This window comes from Lynx canadensis, chromosome D1 (assembly GCF_007474595.2).
Source record: "Lynx canadensis isolate LIC74 chromosome D1, mLynCan4.pri.v2, whole genome shotgun sequence".
NCBI lineage: Eukaryota > Metazoa > Chordata > Mammalia > Carnivora > Felidae > Lynx > Lynx canadensis.
In genome coordinates, this window is record NC_044312.2 from 75,844,578 (window position 1) to 75,861,067 (window position 16,490).

The following is a 16,490-nucleotide window of genomic DNA, read 5'->3' on the forward strand; positions in this document are numbered from 1 at the left end:
CTCCCACTCTGCCTCCCCCTCCTAGCTCCCTCCCTCCCCACACATTCATGTCCGATGCCAAAACACCAACAACTCTTTTTCTTGAGTCAAGTGAAACCCCTCTGTTGACCTAATCAGTAGTGCCCCATGGTAATCTGTATATAAATCCAAAGGCACACTGGTCACTGTGCACTTCAGAAATTTGAGATGCTGCCCGCGGGCATAATGCGAACAGCATGGATTTTGGAATCAGACATACGATGGATTGGAATCTCAGCACGTGATTTGAGGCAGGCCCTCCCCTTCAGTGAATATAAAATGGGAATGACAGCATCTGCCTTGCCGGCTGGGTTGGAGGCATTGGCAAGATAATGTCTGTGAAGGCCCCCAGCACACCAGAGGCTTTCAGTAGGCCATGACCAGATACATTTCCTAATAAAGGAGGAGGTGGGCCCGTGACTTCCGTGGAACCCAGTGATTTGGGGTTCCTTTTATGGAGACTTCTCTGATAATCGATTGCAGCAAAGACTGTAAGCATTGGTGTCCTCATGCCTTCCATTACGTGTCTGGTTTCTGATACACGGGGATTCATGGCTACTTGCTTGCGCTCTAGAATGCAGATGCCATGAGCTATCTAATTAAAACGTCCTCGAAGCTCTGACAGCAGCTCATTTTGTTGCTTCAGTCCTGTCAAGGTGGGGGCTTTGAAATGACACTATCATGAATCAACATGCTGCAGATACGCCCAGTGACGGCTCCTTTGAGCATTTACCGGTCTTGCTTTCTTGATGTGTTCCCTCCAAACTGAAAGGAATTACAGTTTTCCCCAAAGGCAGCCAAGTAGCAAAAAAGGTTTGGAGAAACTTCATAAGTTTCAGGATGTGGAGTGATGTGGTTTTTTTTTTTTTTTAACATCATCTTTGGATCTGTATTTGTTTTTTGTATGTTTATAATCAGCTCCACAGTGTTCATTTTCATAAGCGCTGTTCATAGTTAATCCCAGCCTAATTTCGGTCTGTCCAGGTATACTCCCACCTCCCAGCTTCGCACACAAGAAGACGCAAAAGAATGGTTACGGTCCCACTCTGCAGGAGGCCTACAGGACACCGCTGCCAGTTCCCCTTTTTCCTCTGGCTCCAGTGTAACTTCTCCCTCCGGAACAAGATTCAACTTTTCCCAGCTTGGTGAGTAGCCTCTGATCATTAGCTGCGTTGATCAGTTCCATGGGGCAGAGGTTACTCTTCTGTTGTGAAAGAGGCATGTGGTCACATCTTTCTCCGTGTCTGATCAGCCCTCAGCAATGTGGTTTGATTATAGGAGATTGGTGGCAAAAGAAAGAGGAAAAAAATAGAAGAGATTTTGGTACTCCAGTCAGTAATTCATTTACGTGTTTGATGTAAGTAGGGTAGTAGCAAAGAGCAAATCGTTCCGTTTTTGAGAAGAATGTATTCCATTTCTAAGACCTCTGAAGATGTAAGTTTCTATCTGAAGAAATAGTAGCATGCCCCATGTTTGGTCATCTGTATTGCTCTGTTAAGCTGGAAAATAAAGATCAGGTTTTGAGTGAACAACTATTCTTGGAAATGCCTACCACTGACATAATGCTTTGACTGGCACAGTGGGGAGAGGAAAAGAATTTGTAACACAGTCCCTGATGACATGTTAATGGATTCTTTTTTAGAGGAACAAACACAGACTCATAAATAGGGTAAAAGAGAACAACCCAAAGCTTTATATGAAACCATGTAATAAAAACTGAATATGATCAGGTAGCAAGTATTAGAAAATGAGAAGATCAGTCCTGGCTAGAATCACTGGGAAGGGGGGCACCTGGGTGGCTCAGTTGGTTAAGCGTCCAACTCTTGCTTTCGGTTCAGGTTATGATCTCGTGGTTCACGGGATCAAGCCCTGTGTCAGGCTCTGCGATGACAGCATGGAGTCTGCTTCGGATTTTCTCTCTCCCCCTCTCTCTCTGCCCCTCCCCCACCCAAAATAAATCAGTAAACATTCCTTAAAAAATGATTGGAAGGATGGGAGCTCACTCTTCAAAGACTGATGGGGGGGAATCATCTTGCTCAATCTCATCTCACTCTTCAGAAGGCAGCCTTTTCTGAATATTGTGAATAATAAACACGGAATCTTTTTTTAATATCTATTTATTTTGGGGAGAACAAACGTGGGGGAGGGGCAGAAAGAGAGGGGGACAGAGGATCCGAAGCAGGCTCTGCGTTGACGGGCTGACAGCAGCGAGTCCTGTGTGGAGCTTGAACTCCCGAAATGCGAGATCATGACCTGAGCCAAAGTCAGATGCTCACCTGACTGAGCCACCCGGGTGCCCCAAAACACAGAATCTTTAAAGGACAGGTGTGGCTTGTAATCAAGTGAGGCTTGACTTTTCATTTTTAATTAACTGTGAATGGATACTTTGGAAATACTGTACTGTACTGAAATGGAAAGGACTTTAATTGTAAAAGCTCGTTTGAGCCAAGCCACCTTGTGTACCCCTTCGCACTGAAGCTCTTTTGGGCACCCTTACCAAGTGGGCCCCATTGGAGGCAGTGAGACCTGTGTTCATATTGTTCCTTCCCGGAGTAACTCTTTGAGGCAAGAGTTTCTTGTCATGCACAAATGCTTCCCGTCTGATCAAAAGCCTGGTTGGACTATTTTGGGCTTTGGCTTTAGAGGGAGTTGTTCCAGATGAGCCCAGGGAGTAATTAGCTCATGCCTGGAAGGTGACACCAGCTTGTCCGAACGTGCCAAATTGGAAAGCTGAAGCCCAGAGCCTTGCTTTGGAACTGACCCACCTTTCCTCCCTTATTTTTAGCTCTCAGTTTGTTATTCAAATGCTGGTGTGACTACCTTCTAGAAAACAGACAAGGGAGGGAAGTTGGCATGGACAGATGTGGCTGATACCAATCAGTCCCCTCGCCGTCCCCATCCAGGATTTGCACAGAGACGTGAACTTCCAACCTTTCAGTTCCTTTCCTTTTATTCCAGCAAGTCCCACCACTGTTACCCAGATGAGCTTGTCCAACCCAACCATGCTGAGGACCCACAGCCTCTCCAATGCCGATGGGCAGTATGACCCGTACACTGACAGCCGATTCCGGAATAGCTCCATGTCCCTGGATGAGAAGAGCAGAACCATGAGCCGCTCGGGTTCATTCCGGGATGGGTTTGAAGAAGGTAAGCAAGGAGGTTTACCATCTGAGGTTATGCAGTGTGGTTAATTGGCCCTCCACACCAAGTTCATGACCTGAGAGCCCACCTCTAAGGGTTTGCAGCCAGCTATCTCACTCCCTCTGGGGGTTGGGGCTGGGGAGCTCTGAATAGCAGGGTCTGGCTCTTCATTGACCTCGCAGACTTCAGGGAAGAGGCTTCTGAAGAAACATGAGTGAACTTGGAGCTGACCAAGTTCCACTCTGGGCTTCTCCCTCTTGGACTCGGGCCACAGCTTCTTGGCATGTACCTCCATCTTGAGGTTCCGCTGCTGGCTCACCATGTTGGCAGAGTGAGTTTCTGGAGAGTTAGTGCATTTCCCTGTGCTGACGCACCCTTGTGGCTCTGGGGGCCTGTGGGCAGCTCCAGAAGTTTCTATCTCTCAGTTTATTAAGTTTATTCGGTTAAACCCTTTCCCTTCAGGTATGCCCTTTTTCTTCTTTGCTCACAAATTGTGAATACGTTGGGTCGGATCTTTATGTTTTGTTCATTTTAATCAGAATTTTGGGAGAACATAGCTGTGGGCTTCTTTGCCAGCTGTCTTCCTAACTAACTCGGTTCATCTCTCTGTCCCTTTGTTCTTTCACTTAAGGTGGGAGCTAGGGAAGCAAGCAGTCAAAATGCTGTGGAGGGGCATCAGCCCCACCCCTGAAAAGCTTCCTGAAGGTGGGAATGACAGGACATTAGAATCAGTCCTCATTTGACTAGTGGTTAAAAAGATAGAGGAAGACTTTGAAGGTCTGAATCTAGCACTCCAACTTGGGTATATGATCTTGGACGGGTTGCTTCGTGTCTCTGTACTTCCTTTTTTTGTTTTTTGTTTTTGAGAGTGGTAATAGAAACCAGCTCATGAAATTATGACAATTCAATAACATATACAAATGTTAACCCAGTAACGTTATTATACATCCTAGGCTGTAGACTCAGTGTCAGCCGAGATGTCTTGGCAGCTAGGCAACTAGGAGTCCCTAGCTAGGGGATGGGGACTCCCAGAGCAATTGAAGCCCAGGCTAAGGCCATAGCTCTGGTTGTGCCTTGTGTGTGTGTGTGTGTGTGTGTGTGTGTGTGTGTGTGTGTGTGTGTGTCAGTGGCAGAAGAGAATGTGGAGGAGGGGAGGGTGTTATGGGTGCTTTCCTCTACTCCCAGCCCCTGTAAGAGTGGGAAAGTATATGCCCAGCATCCTTCTGGGAGGAGAAAACAAACAAACTTGCCTTAAGAAATCCCTGAACAAATCAAGAGGGAAAGAAACCGAATAAAAGCTTCTGCTTTTGCCCAGTGTATACTTGTTTACAAAAATTGGAAGAGTTTAGTTACAGGGCAGTAGCCCCCTGGTTCATCTTCCTAGAGACTTCAGTCCCTTCCTTCACCCTGATTTATGTGTCACTTGTGTCCAGTGACATCCAGTGAGTGACAGGGAGCAAGTCTGTAAATCCATATTTGGGAGCCTGCTGGGACAGAGGATTAAGGAAGGGTGGAGCCTGAGTTCCTGAAGAGTGTTTTGCTGGATTGAAGAGTTAGAAATGAGCTCTCTAACCACTCAGGGCAGTAGTAATCGTGGATATGTTGACCCTAAGGTGAAGGAGTAGGCAGTTTGTCTTGAACTTTTTTCTAGTCAATGTGCTGGCCCAAGCATGGCCACAGAGCATCCCCCAGCCCTCCCGGTGACGATTCCCATAGGGAGTGGGTCCTGTGCTCTATTCATCTTCCCTGTCATGTGTGTACCTGAGTGCACCGTGTTCAGAACTGAAACTTGTCCAAACAAGCAGACTTCGCCTCATAAAGATCCAGAACCATTACAGTATCATCATCAGAGAGCTTTTATTTATTCCATCTGGAATCAAGCTGTCAGGCAGCACAACCGTTGAATATCTGGGATGTCAAAGTGACATTGATAAAAAATGCTTGCCCACAAGCAGTGTCTAGACTTTTGTAAACCCTAATGATTCATGGTGATGTGGAACTGAAGGGCAGAGGTAAAACTCAAATTTGAGAGGTAGAAGGTAGGGACTGCTGTCGATATACTATGAACACGTAACAATTTCATCTTTTGGGAAATTTTGCATCAAATTGATTTTCTTTCTTCCAGGGATATTACATTACAAAAACAAAATAGAGCTTGTGCAATTAGGTGTTTTCAATTCCGCTGGGTAAAGAGTCCCGCCCCCCTTTTGAATTTTTAAATCCCCGTGTTGTGGAAACAGTTGGGGGAAATTTTTACATCTCATGTTTGGGCCAAATAGAACCTCCTTACAAGAGTCCATTAGGTATATCATCTGCCAGAAAGCAGGATAGAAATTTAAAAAGAATTAGCACAAGTACTTGTGTGAGGTTTTTGTGGGATTTAATTAGCACTTTCCATTTTGAAGGAAGTTGGAATCATAAATATGTAGATTAGGTGCAGGCATGGCCCAGATGCAACCTTTCAAAGTTATTTCAGGTAAATTAATTTCCATCAGATGCATTATGCACTCAGAGTCAACTTTAATAGCGCACATTTAGGGAGATGCTTGAGGCATTTTTAAAATGTATGTCTTTGGATGAAAAAAAAAAAATCCAGGGACTTTACCAATCATCCCTAATTGCTAGTGCAATCTAAATCGGTTCTTATGGAATCCATAGGAACAGAACAGCTTGTTAATAAATCCATTTTTTTTTTTTGCAATTTACTTGTGTTTCTAGCCCCTGAGTCGTATTTGTGATTTAAATCCTGTCATGTCTGTTGTTAGCCATGAATGAGACCTTGGGTAAGGGACTTGGCCCCGCTCAGCCTATTTCCTGTTCGCTAAAGGGTAGAAAATAATTGTACCTCCTTCAGAGGATTGAAGGGAAGATTAGGTGAGATAAATCCCGGAAAGCATTTAATGCAAAATGACTTCGAAAGAGGTTTATAGCAAGTATTCAGTCAGTGGTGGCTATTGTTAAAATTGTCATGTTTGGTTTTATCCTCCTCCCCAAGGGCCATTTCATTGCTGTTTTATTTATGGCAAAATCCAGGCAGAAGAAGTAGCCTGGGGGCTAAGGTCCTAAGCTCTCGATTCTCAGCCTTCTGTTTCTCTGTTCAGTCCTACCTTGACATTTGGCTCTGCCTTGGTCACAACTGGGCTTTTTTTTTTTTTCTTTTTTTTTTTTTACCTGATCCTTCATTGGTGTGTTCTCTGTTTTCACTTATGCTCACCTTCCAGAGGGTGGTCCATTTGCCATCTGAACGGTGTCTCCTTGTCATCTGATCGTACCAGCAGTGGAGCAAGAAGTAGGATACAATGCCTAGATGCACATTCTCTGCTCCTGACTAGCTGTGTGTGCTTGGCCACGTCACTTAGCTTCTCTGGGTCTTAAATGACTCTTTTGTCTCTTAGTGGTAGCCACTCCTGCCCTGTCTGGGAATATTACCTGCAAATTCTCTGTGGTGATGGGGATCACTTCAAACAATAGTGTAAATGAGAAAGCGCTTTGATTAATATGAAGCTGAATATATATATATATATATATATATATATATATATATATATATACACACACACACATACATACATACATGATGCCAGGTGTAGCAGCAGGGGCATTTGATTGCTTTATTGGCTAGAATATGCCCTGTTGTTTCACTGTGTCTATACACACACACACACACACACACACACGCACACCTGTGCTTAAAGAGGGGGTGAAACCATGTTTTTCTCAAATATGCATTTTTCGCTTGTTTGGTTGCAGCTTGTGTCTGTGTACATTGGATGAGGGGCTGGGGAAACCATTCTAAAACATACCAGAAGGCTTTAACAAAAAAAGCCTTTCAGAAACCAGTAAATCCAGTAGAACCAGTAAATCAAGGGCAAAAGTATCTCCAGACTTCTGATCAGCAATCCCGTTCCTGAATGCTGTGTGACCTTAAGCAGACCATTTAACCTGTCTGGATTTCAGATTACTCAGGGGCAGAGATGGCCCACACAAGCCTCTGCTGGGCCTCGTAGCTTCAGAGTTTTAGAGCTATGGGTATAGGGTGGGAAATGCATGGTGTGCTTTTGCTGTTCTGGCTTTGTAGGTCTTGTGTGCGTTTTGCTGTCCAAAAGTATCCAAGCCACATAACCCAGGCTCTGATTTGGTTCAGTTCACTTGAAACAAGGCCAACTGTAATGGTTCAGGCAAGCCACATTCAGTTTGGGGTTGACTCTGGAAATCAAGAAATCTTCTTTTGGATTGCTATTCTTTTGGCCTTGCTATTGCTATTTACCAAGTGAGAGGAGTTAATTGCAGAGAAAAATAATTACCTCCACTGAAGCCTGCCAGATATGCTGTTCTCCGCCTGCGGCCCTAAGCTTGCACTACGATATTGCTGAAGGCAGTGTCAGTAAGTCTGTGTGTACAAGCTAGAGAGAAGAAAAAAAGTTCCCCCAACTTGGCCTCCAGTATAATCTGCCCCTACTACCCGTGTCATGGGACTAAAGTTACTTACCCCTTTAGAACGTGAGGCCACTAGGTTGGAGCATGAGAGGTGTCTGCTAACATCTGAACGTATTAACACTGAAAGCCGTTATTGGCCATGAACACCATAAACTGATTTCTTATGGGCCATGGGCCAGAGAAGTCGTGGGTGGAGAAGATCTGTAACCCTAAGCATTGCTAAGGAAGGTGGATGTGAGTGATGGTATAAGGATAGCCTCAGGAAAGCAGGCGCCTTCTAAGAGAGAAGAGGGCTGGACAGGCAAGCAAGGAACTGTGTGGGTTCAGAGGAGGGAGGAGGTGCATCCAGTGGCTGCAGGCAGGGAAACGAGGGAAAGGTCCATGGAGAGACATTGTCTGAGCTGATCCTGGCGATGTGGGTAGGCAGAAACGAGAAGCGTCCTAAACAAAGGGAACTGCGTGGGCAGAGACTCTGAGGCAGATGAGTGCAACGAAGGGCATGCTCGAGAGAGAAGTGCGGGATTCAGAATGTGATAGGAGCGCATAAAGGAAGAGCTGGAGGTCGGGAGGTTTATGGGAACACAGTGTGGAGACACCTGGGTGGCGGGCTGAACTGTTGGTCGGATATCTCGTGGGCAGGTAGCTTCTGCCGACTGCTGATCTAAGTTGAGCTCGCTTCTTGGGTGGTAAGTGCAAGCCGTTTAGTGCACGTGGAAAGTTACTCCCCAGCCTCCCACTCTCAGACCACAGGGGACAGCGAGTGTGGGGGTAGAACATTCCACTCGTGGTCAGGAAAGCTGTGCCCAATTAAAGGTCTCTGATGTCTCCACGGGCATATTTACATCTTTCACAAAGTTGTCGAGAGATTCCTAAGAAAATGTCATTAAAGAATCTAGTTCCCAGAAAGAGAAGTCAGCTGGGATACTTAGTCCAAGAAAAGACCATGTTTTAAAGTTGTATGAAAACAATTAAAATGTCTCCCCTGGCTGGGGACAGGAAGGGGCACGAAGAGGGTGTGAAGATGGTTCTAAGTCAAAGGTACCAGTCAGGAACGAAAAAGAGGACACCGCTTGCTTGTCATTTTGTACACATGGTAGAAATCGAAAGAAGAATCTCTGTTTCAGTAGATGTATCTTCTAGACAAGTGCTCTACTACAAGTACATCTAGAATGAATTTGCTATGGTCAGCAGCCAGCCTCCCATGTTGATGATAATCGGCTCATCTTTGTGCATACACAAGTGAGAGTTGCTAGCAGGGTACGAAATAGATGTGCAACACAATCTCAATCCTGAAGGAATATGTTAGAAAAAAAGAAAGGAGTAAAATGTGCTGGAATGGAACAGGTACCAGGTTGCCTCTGGGTAATAGAATTATGAGTCACATAGATAATGGCAGTGAGTATGTTTTTTTTTAACACTTCTCTGTACTTGAAAACTTTTATTTAGTAATCATGTGTTATTTTCATAGGGGAGAAAGGTATTTAGAGGTTGTAGGAAAAAAATGTGCTAAAAGAGAAGAGACTCCCTTAGCAAATTATTTTATTTGACTCTGTCACCAAATGAGGAAAAGTTGGGTCCAGGTGAGATTAAGTTGCCTATAATGTTGAGTTTCTCTTCCTCTCTCCTTCTTAGACTCCATAGTAGCCGGTTGTGAAGTTCACCTTTTTTTTTTTTTTTTTTTTAAACAGTTCACGGATCCTCGCTCTCCTTGGTTTCCAGCACGTCTTCAATTTATTCTACGGTGAGTATAAATCAATGCTGTATGCATTGCTATGATCATGAGAACTGGGGCTCCTTTATCAAATGTATCAAGAATAAAATATAAAATCATTTCTCCTAGAGAAAGCATTTCCATTATAAGGGAATCGTTTAATAGGGAACAAGAGTTGAAATTCACAAACAGCTGTTGATCATAATGTATCAACCAATAAGGCAGGAGCTCACTTTGTTAAAGTGGCATTGTGCTTTGGGTGGTAACTAGTTAGAATGTGTGAAAAGCCTTGGCCACCTGCTGGTAGCCTTAGAAAAGAAAGGCCTTAAATAACTTAGTCTTCTGTCTGCCTCAGTTTCTTTATCTGTGAAGTGGAAAGAATAGCAGCCCCTACTGTGAGGGAGATGGCCTTTCATGACAGTATAAGTTCCTTGAGGGCAAGGACTTTTTCTGTTTTCATTCCTAGTGCCTAGAACAAAGCCTAGCATATAGTAGGTGTTCAGAAAATAGGCTTGAATGAAATAAGAAAATGCATGGGAAGCACTAAATACAGTGTGCACAGCACAGAGTAAAGCTCTCGAAGGTTGGCTACCATCACTGAGTGGTCTACTGAACAAAAGCCAAATGGAATCGAAAGATGGTACTGGATTTGTTCAGAGGTTTTTACTTTTTATAGCTCTGTGCATGACTATTTATCTTAAAAATTTTAACTTGGGAATTCCTATAGGAAAAAAATCATTTTACTAAGTAAGAATTGGAAATCCTTTAGCCCTTAATTCCATGGAGGACAGATATTTTAGTAAGTCAGTTTTTGGTAACGCCAGGCTCCTGGGCTAGAGACCTCGCGGGACAAACTGTCTATGGCCCCTTAGAAGTTTAAAGGCCATCCTGGAGTCAAGTTAAAGAGACCAGAGCCTAACTGCTCTTTCTTAGGCCGATAGCAAGCACAAACAGACTTGAGTGAGCGCTGACATGCTCTGATTTGAAGGACCTAGAAAGGATCTTCTCTGCTCCGACCCACCTTGCCACCTCCAAACACCTCGTTCCTCAGCCGGTCACCTTGTCCGAAATTTCATCACAGAGTCCTCACTTTCGTTAGTAAGAGGGATTGCCGAAGCCACTACCTACTAAGAAAGCCATAGACATGACCTTCTAAATCTCAACTAGTACATACACGAAGTCCTGTCTTCTAGAGGGCAACTCTGCGACATGGGTGCCAAGATAGTACTTTCAAACCTAGATTTACTGCTTTGACAGGATTTACTGGCCCTGTGTGGATGTGAGGCTCTGGGCTACACCCCAAGGATGTGGTGCGGGTGGGCAGAGGAGCCTGCTGCTGAAGGAGGAAGCCAGACGCACCCAAGGACACCTCGGGACCTGGGACTCTAGTTCCATAGGGTGGGTGCAGAGGCTACCACAGGCATCGCCATCCCCAAGCCCCTTGTTTTCCCAGCGGAGTGCCCGGGGTTTCCCGTCAGCGCGGAGCAGGAAGGTTCTTCTCAGAAGAGTGAGAAATGGGGGCCGGCCTGCACCGGCCAGCCTTGGAGGGGAAGAGCATGAATCCCCCCGCTGTGGGAATTCGGACCTAGGAAACCATCACTTGCGTTTCCTGGCTGCACTGCCTTCGTGCAGCCCGCTGGAGGCTCTTAGCATCCAAGCCTTTCGGTCGCTCTTGCTCTGGGTGTGTGGACAGGAAGCTGATGTTTTCATGAAATTTCAAATTATGCTGAGTTGATAAAAATTCACACGTTACCAAAGACCTAATAATAAGTTTCAACTTCATGTGTAACTAGACAAGAGCCCCGAGGCCTAATCTTTGTTTTTTTCCTCACTATATGACTTTGTACAAATTATGTCATTATTCCGGGTAGTTGTCAGTTTGTCCTTGCTGTCAGGAAGCCAGTGGTCTCAGAGGAGGTGCCCACAACTTCTGACATTCCACCAAGTCATTGATCAAAGGTTCCCCTATACTGTCCTCTACATGTGCCTTCTCTGAGCATATAGGTTACTTTTGCAGACTTAAAAAAAAAAAAATAAGTCTAACATTTGCCTGTTTCCACGCCAGAGTAGTCTGCGAATTCCAAACTGTATCTGACTATGTTGCTGCCACCAAGCGTGGACATGTGGTCCCTCATCTGTTATCAGCCACTTGGTAATAATAGAATTCTGAGACTCAGACACCTTGGCAAATGTTAAAGTGAACAAGTTCTCGTTCTAAAAAGAGATTGTTGGAGTTTCGTAAGTTTCCACCAACCCAGACCAAAGAGTCTGTTTAAGAGCTGAGTGTTGTTGAAGGCTCTTATTGGATGATAATAGGTTTTTCCCCAAAATCTCTGTAAATCTTGGATATTCAAGAATGCTCATTCTGGCTGAAAATTGCCTGTGATTTTAATTATAAAGGAAAGAAAAGGCAACAGTTGGTGAGCAACTGCCATGAAGAAGTCATGGAGTAGACTTTGCCTTGAAAATGGAAGGTGCTACATCTGGCATTAGACCGGCTTTCTTGGCCGGTAGAGGGCAGGAACTGCTAAATGGAGGGAGGCTCCTAGCTTCACTTAAGAGCTCCCAGAGCAGCAGCTGGGGGTAAGATTAAGAACAGGGGTCCAACCCTGAGACAGTGGGCAGAGTGACAGTGGCAGAGGTACGGGGAAGGGGGGGGAGTATTAGGCCCGTGGATAGGACTCTTTAGAAGTGTGGCTAATCCTATATGGATGGTTCACCCTGCTGACCGACCTCCGTCAGCCGCCCAAATGTTAGATAGCTGTGACATTCTCACTGTTAACTTTGTCCTTTGGGTCAGATTCAAAAGTCAGGGACCTTATTTCTAGAAGGCCTCCATAAGAAGGTAGCTGTAGTAAAAGAGCAGGAGAATGTGCTTGTTAAGATCCTAGACTCGAGAGCCAGACTACCTTGGGTCCAGTCCCACTTCTCCCTCTTAATAGCTGTGACCATGGGCAAATTATTCAACCTCCCTGTGCCTCAGTTTCCTCATTTGTGAAATGTAAGTGAATAATGTTAGTACCTACCCAAAGGGTTGTTTGAAGACTAAAAAGTAGAAAGGGCTTAGAACAGTCTCTGGCACGCGATAAACATCCCGTAAATGCTACTTATTTTTTTTTTTTAATTTTTTTTTCAACGTTTATTTATTTGGGACAGAGAGAGACAGAGCATGAACGGGGGAGGGGCAGAGAGAGAGGAAGACACAGAATCGGAAACAGGCTCCAGGCTCTGAGCGGTCAGCTCAGAGCCCGACGCGGGGCTCGAACTCGCGGACCGCGAGATCGTGACCTGGCTGAAGTCGGACGCTTAACCGACTGCGCCACCCAGGCGCCCCAGCGTAAATGCTACTTATTACCAGACTGTAAGCAACATGCGGTGAGGGACTTGGTCATGCTCACAGCTGTATCCCAGGTTCTTCAAACAGTGCCTGGCACATAGTAGGATATCAGCAAATATTTGATAGGTGGTGGTAGTGGGCATGAATGGATGAACAGATAAAGAGGGACGGGTGAATATTCCCAGAGAGGGAAGAGGAAGTCCTGAGGACACCTCCCAGCATTTTCCTGAAAGTGTTTCTTAGATGAGAGTGTCCAGCTGTGTGACTTCAGGCAAGATAACCTAACCTCTCTGTGCCTCAGAAGGAATACAGACCTACTCTGTGGGGTTACTGCCAGAATTAAACGATTTGGCCCCCGTGTTCCTAAAACCCAGCTGCTGCTGTTCGAAGCCAGCTGGAGGAAGGACCCTCCTGGAGAGGATCAGGAGTCAGGGCAATGGGGTGAGGAACAGGGCGAAGGGAGACCAGACAGGAAATAGCCCCCACCTGCCCCAGCCGATGGGTGTAGGGTCTGCAGGGTCTAATGAATCATACTGGTAGTTCTGCATTCTGAACTAATACAAAAGTAGACACCAGAGTCAGATGCTGATATTTTAATAATGGGTTTATCACTGGTGAAATTGGCTTAAGACACACATCTAGCACCCAAGGACAAAACAGTCCTTACTGATTTTCACTCGCCTACCTGGCTACCAAGTCACTGCTCCAACCCTGGGGAAGTGCAAATGGAGGGGTGGAGAGAAGGTGGGAACACTTCCAACATTGCCCAGAATGGGGGAGGGGGGTGTCTTCCTTTCTGGGCCCCTGTGAGAACCCAAGGAGAGTGAAAGAAAGGTTCCTCCTGCTGCAGGTTCCCCCTATAGGAGGAGAGAGGTAGTCTTATGGTTCCTGGCTAGCAGGTGGCTGTGTCACCGCAGACACAGGGCCCTGGATGGAAGATTCTGCCAGTCAAGGGCCCACGGGCTTCACCTTTACTTCCCAGAGTAGCAGGAAACTGGGGGACTTGAGTTGGGGCAGCAGGAAGGTGAAGGCTCGTTCTTCCTCACAACCTGGGGAATCAGCAGACAGGCTGATGGGGCTCCCAGCTTCCCTCACTTCGGAGGCAGTACCCCGGAAACAGGAGAGGGAGGAATGACATGGGCAGTTACCCCGTGAACAGTCCTTTTCCCCCAGCTAGGATTGCCAGATTAAATACAGAACGCCCAGTTAAATTAGAAATTCAGATTGACAACAAATAATTTCGGGGGCGCCTGGGTGGCTCAGTGGGTTAAGCGTCCACTTCAGCTCAGGTCATGATCTCACGACTCATGAGTTAGAGCCCTGCATCGGGCTGTGTGCTGACAGCTCAGAGCCTGGAGCCTGCTTTGGATTCTGTGTCTCCCTCTGTCTGCCCCTCCCTCCTCCTCCTCCTCCTCCTCCTCCTCCTCCTTTTTCTTCTTTTCCTCCTCCTCTCTCAAAAATAAACATTAAAAAAAAAAAAAAACAAATAACCTTTTAATATAAATTGTCCCCAGTGTAGCATGGGATATACTTATTTTTATTTGCTAAATCTGGCATCCCTACCCTGGCTCATCCCCTTCTCATCACACCTTCTGCTGAGCACCCAAACTTATTATCTCCACACGGGAGCAGAGGGGCTCCTCACAACCAAAATCACAACCAAAAGTCTTCCTAATTTCTTAAAATAATATGCCGTTTGTATTTGGCTGTTCTGATTGGTCAAATTAACTGAACCAGTTTATCCAGAAAAATAACACCAGGAACAAAACTCATAACTTCGGGACTTCTGTAAGCATCCAAATGTGCTATTCCCCACAGGCTGCATTGCGCTGTTCTTTGTTCCTCAACTGGTCTAATTTCCCTTATGATTTCTTTACAGCCAGAAGAAAAATGCCAGTCAGAGGTAAGGAACAGTTTGCCGGCTGGATTTCCTCTGTCACTATTATCTGTTACTTCACCCAGCTCCAGCTGGGAATGGACGTTTTGAGCAAGTAACTCTGTCCCTTGCCGTCTTTAGATTCGCAAGCTGCGGCGGGAGCTGGATGCCTCACAGGAAAAGGTTTCAGCTTTGACCACCCAGCTGACAGCAAATGTGAGTACAGATGCAGGGTGGTAGCCATGGGAGGGGGGGCAGCCACTGCTCCCTTCCGACATTTCCTCACGGCCGCCTGCCCCCGAGCACCATGGAAGCAGTACAGTGTGAAGGGCAGGAGCTTTGAGCATCGTGAGTGTAAACGTCCGCTCCAGCACTTTCTGGCTCTGTGCTTCGGGCAGCTTCTTTCACCTCTGAGCCTGCACGTGGCCCTCTGTGCAGTGGCGGATGGTGACACTTAGCTCTCTGGGTCGTCAGGTGATCAGTTCTGGAATCCATTAAGTGGTCAGAAAAGTTCATTTCCCTTTTCTTCCTCTTTCTGAAAATGTTCATCTTCAGGATTAAAAAAAAAAAAAAAAAAAGCGAAGGCTCCAGATAAATAGCTGACTGTTCTGTAATTACAATATGCACAATTACGTGTTCAGGAAGGGCTGCCAACCAGCATTCAATTCAACAACTGTTTATGTGCCAACTATGCCCCGGGCACTGTGGGTTCAACAGCAGAGCAGACACCATCACTGTCATCTTCGTGTACTTTGGTACGGCAGAGAGACAAAACACTTTTCTATAATAGGCTAACTGTTAAGAGAGAGAGGCAGAAGGTTGTGGGAACATGTAGGAGGCGCGCAGAACTCAGTCTGGTGGTGCGGGGGGGGGAGGTCAGGAAGGGCTTCTTGGAGGAGGTGACCTGAGGGATGCTGTATAGGGGAGGATGCATGGGGAGGGCAGTGTTCTACCCAATGTACACATACATGTATCTGTGCAGACGCCCAAGGGGAAGTCTTGGTGCATTTAGAAAGTATAAGTAAGCTCATTGTAATTAGAATCTATGGCTTGGATATGGGGCAGTGGCGCGGGTGGAGGGGAGAAGGAAGTCAGGAAGAGGCAGCAAAGAAAAGCAAGGGGCAGGTCACATCACACTGGCTCTCGGCTGTTAGAGGGAGAGTTTGGGTTTCCTACTGAATCTGTGTGTTTCAAGCAGAGCAGTGTGGTGGTTCGATTTGCTCCTCATGAAGCTTCCTGACTATGGCATGGTTATGGAATTAAGGGGTCCGAGTGGAGGCAGAGACCTCTGGTCTGCAAAGGAGCCCTGCTGAAGAGCTATGAGCCAGGGAGGGCTGAAGTTTAGCAGGCAGAGCCTGCAGTTTTAGGAGGCACTGAGATGTTCCTGAAGCAAGGCTTCCTGCGGGAGCGCGTGGGCCAATCTGAGACCACAGATACATGTGTGGGAGCCTGTCCCAAAGCAGCCTGCACAACCCCATAGTATGCTGGTAAGATGAAAAGCAACTTCAAAAGGTTGTCTTCCTTGGACCAGGAAGCTGAGTCAGTACTCCAAGCAATCATTTGCCTGGAGTTTTTGCCCAGGTAATGCCTGGCTTGAGCCTGAGTCAACTGAAGGAAACTATTTCTCTTAAAATCTGCACATGAAATGCTTCATGTGGTACTTGACCTTAATTAAAAGCTCAGGAACTGGTAACTTCTGTCACCATTGTTCATTCTCCTGAGTTCTCTCACATTTCTGGGAGTGTTTGAATTTTTTTAAACCCTCATGCACCAGGCCACTGTGTGTTTCGTTATCCTCCTTTGTTTTCTTTTCTGCTTCCACCGTCAGTAACGCTATCAAAAGAACATCAAAGATTGAGATCTGAATTTTGTAGCTTAGAACTTATTTAAAAGAAAAAAACAACCCAGAGATGTTCCATGGGTTAGTCTTCATGTGGGTACCATTCGAATCCAAAACCAAACCCCAAACT

At 45.9% G+C, this 16,490-nt stretch overlaps 1 protein-coding gene across 6 annotated transcripts in view; it reads left to right on the top strand.

Moving 5' to 3' along the window:
- Window positions 1–16,490, top strand: part of NAV2 (neuron navigator 2) — a 397,314-nt gene that overhangs the window by 337,081 nt on the left and 43,743 nt on the right. For all 6 annotated transcript variants that reach the window (XM_030331653.1, XM_030331654.1, XM_030331655.1 and 3 more), the window contains 5 exons: window positions 1,003–1,163; window positions 2,977–3,165; window positions 9,285–9,337; window positions 14,524–14,547; window positions 14,662–14,736. In XM_030331653.1, the coding sequence (XP_030187513.1) occupies window positions 1,003–1,163; window positions 2,977–3,165; window positions 9,285–9,337; window positions 14,524–14,547; window positions 14,662–14,736 (502 nt within the window). The remainder of the gene's footprint in view (window positions 1–1,002; window positions 1,164–2,976; window positions 3,166–9,284; window positions 9,338–14,523; window positions 14,548–14,661; window positions 14,737–16,490) is intronic.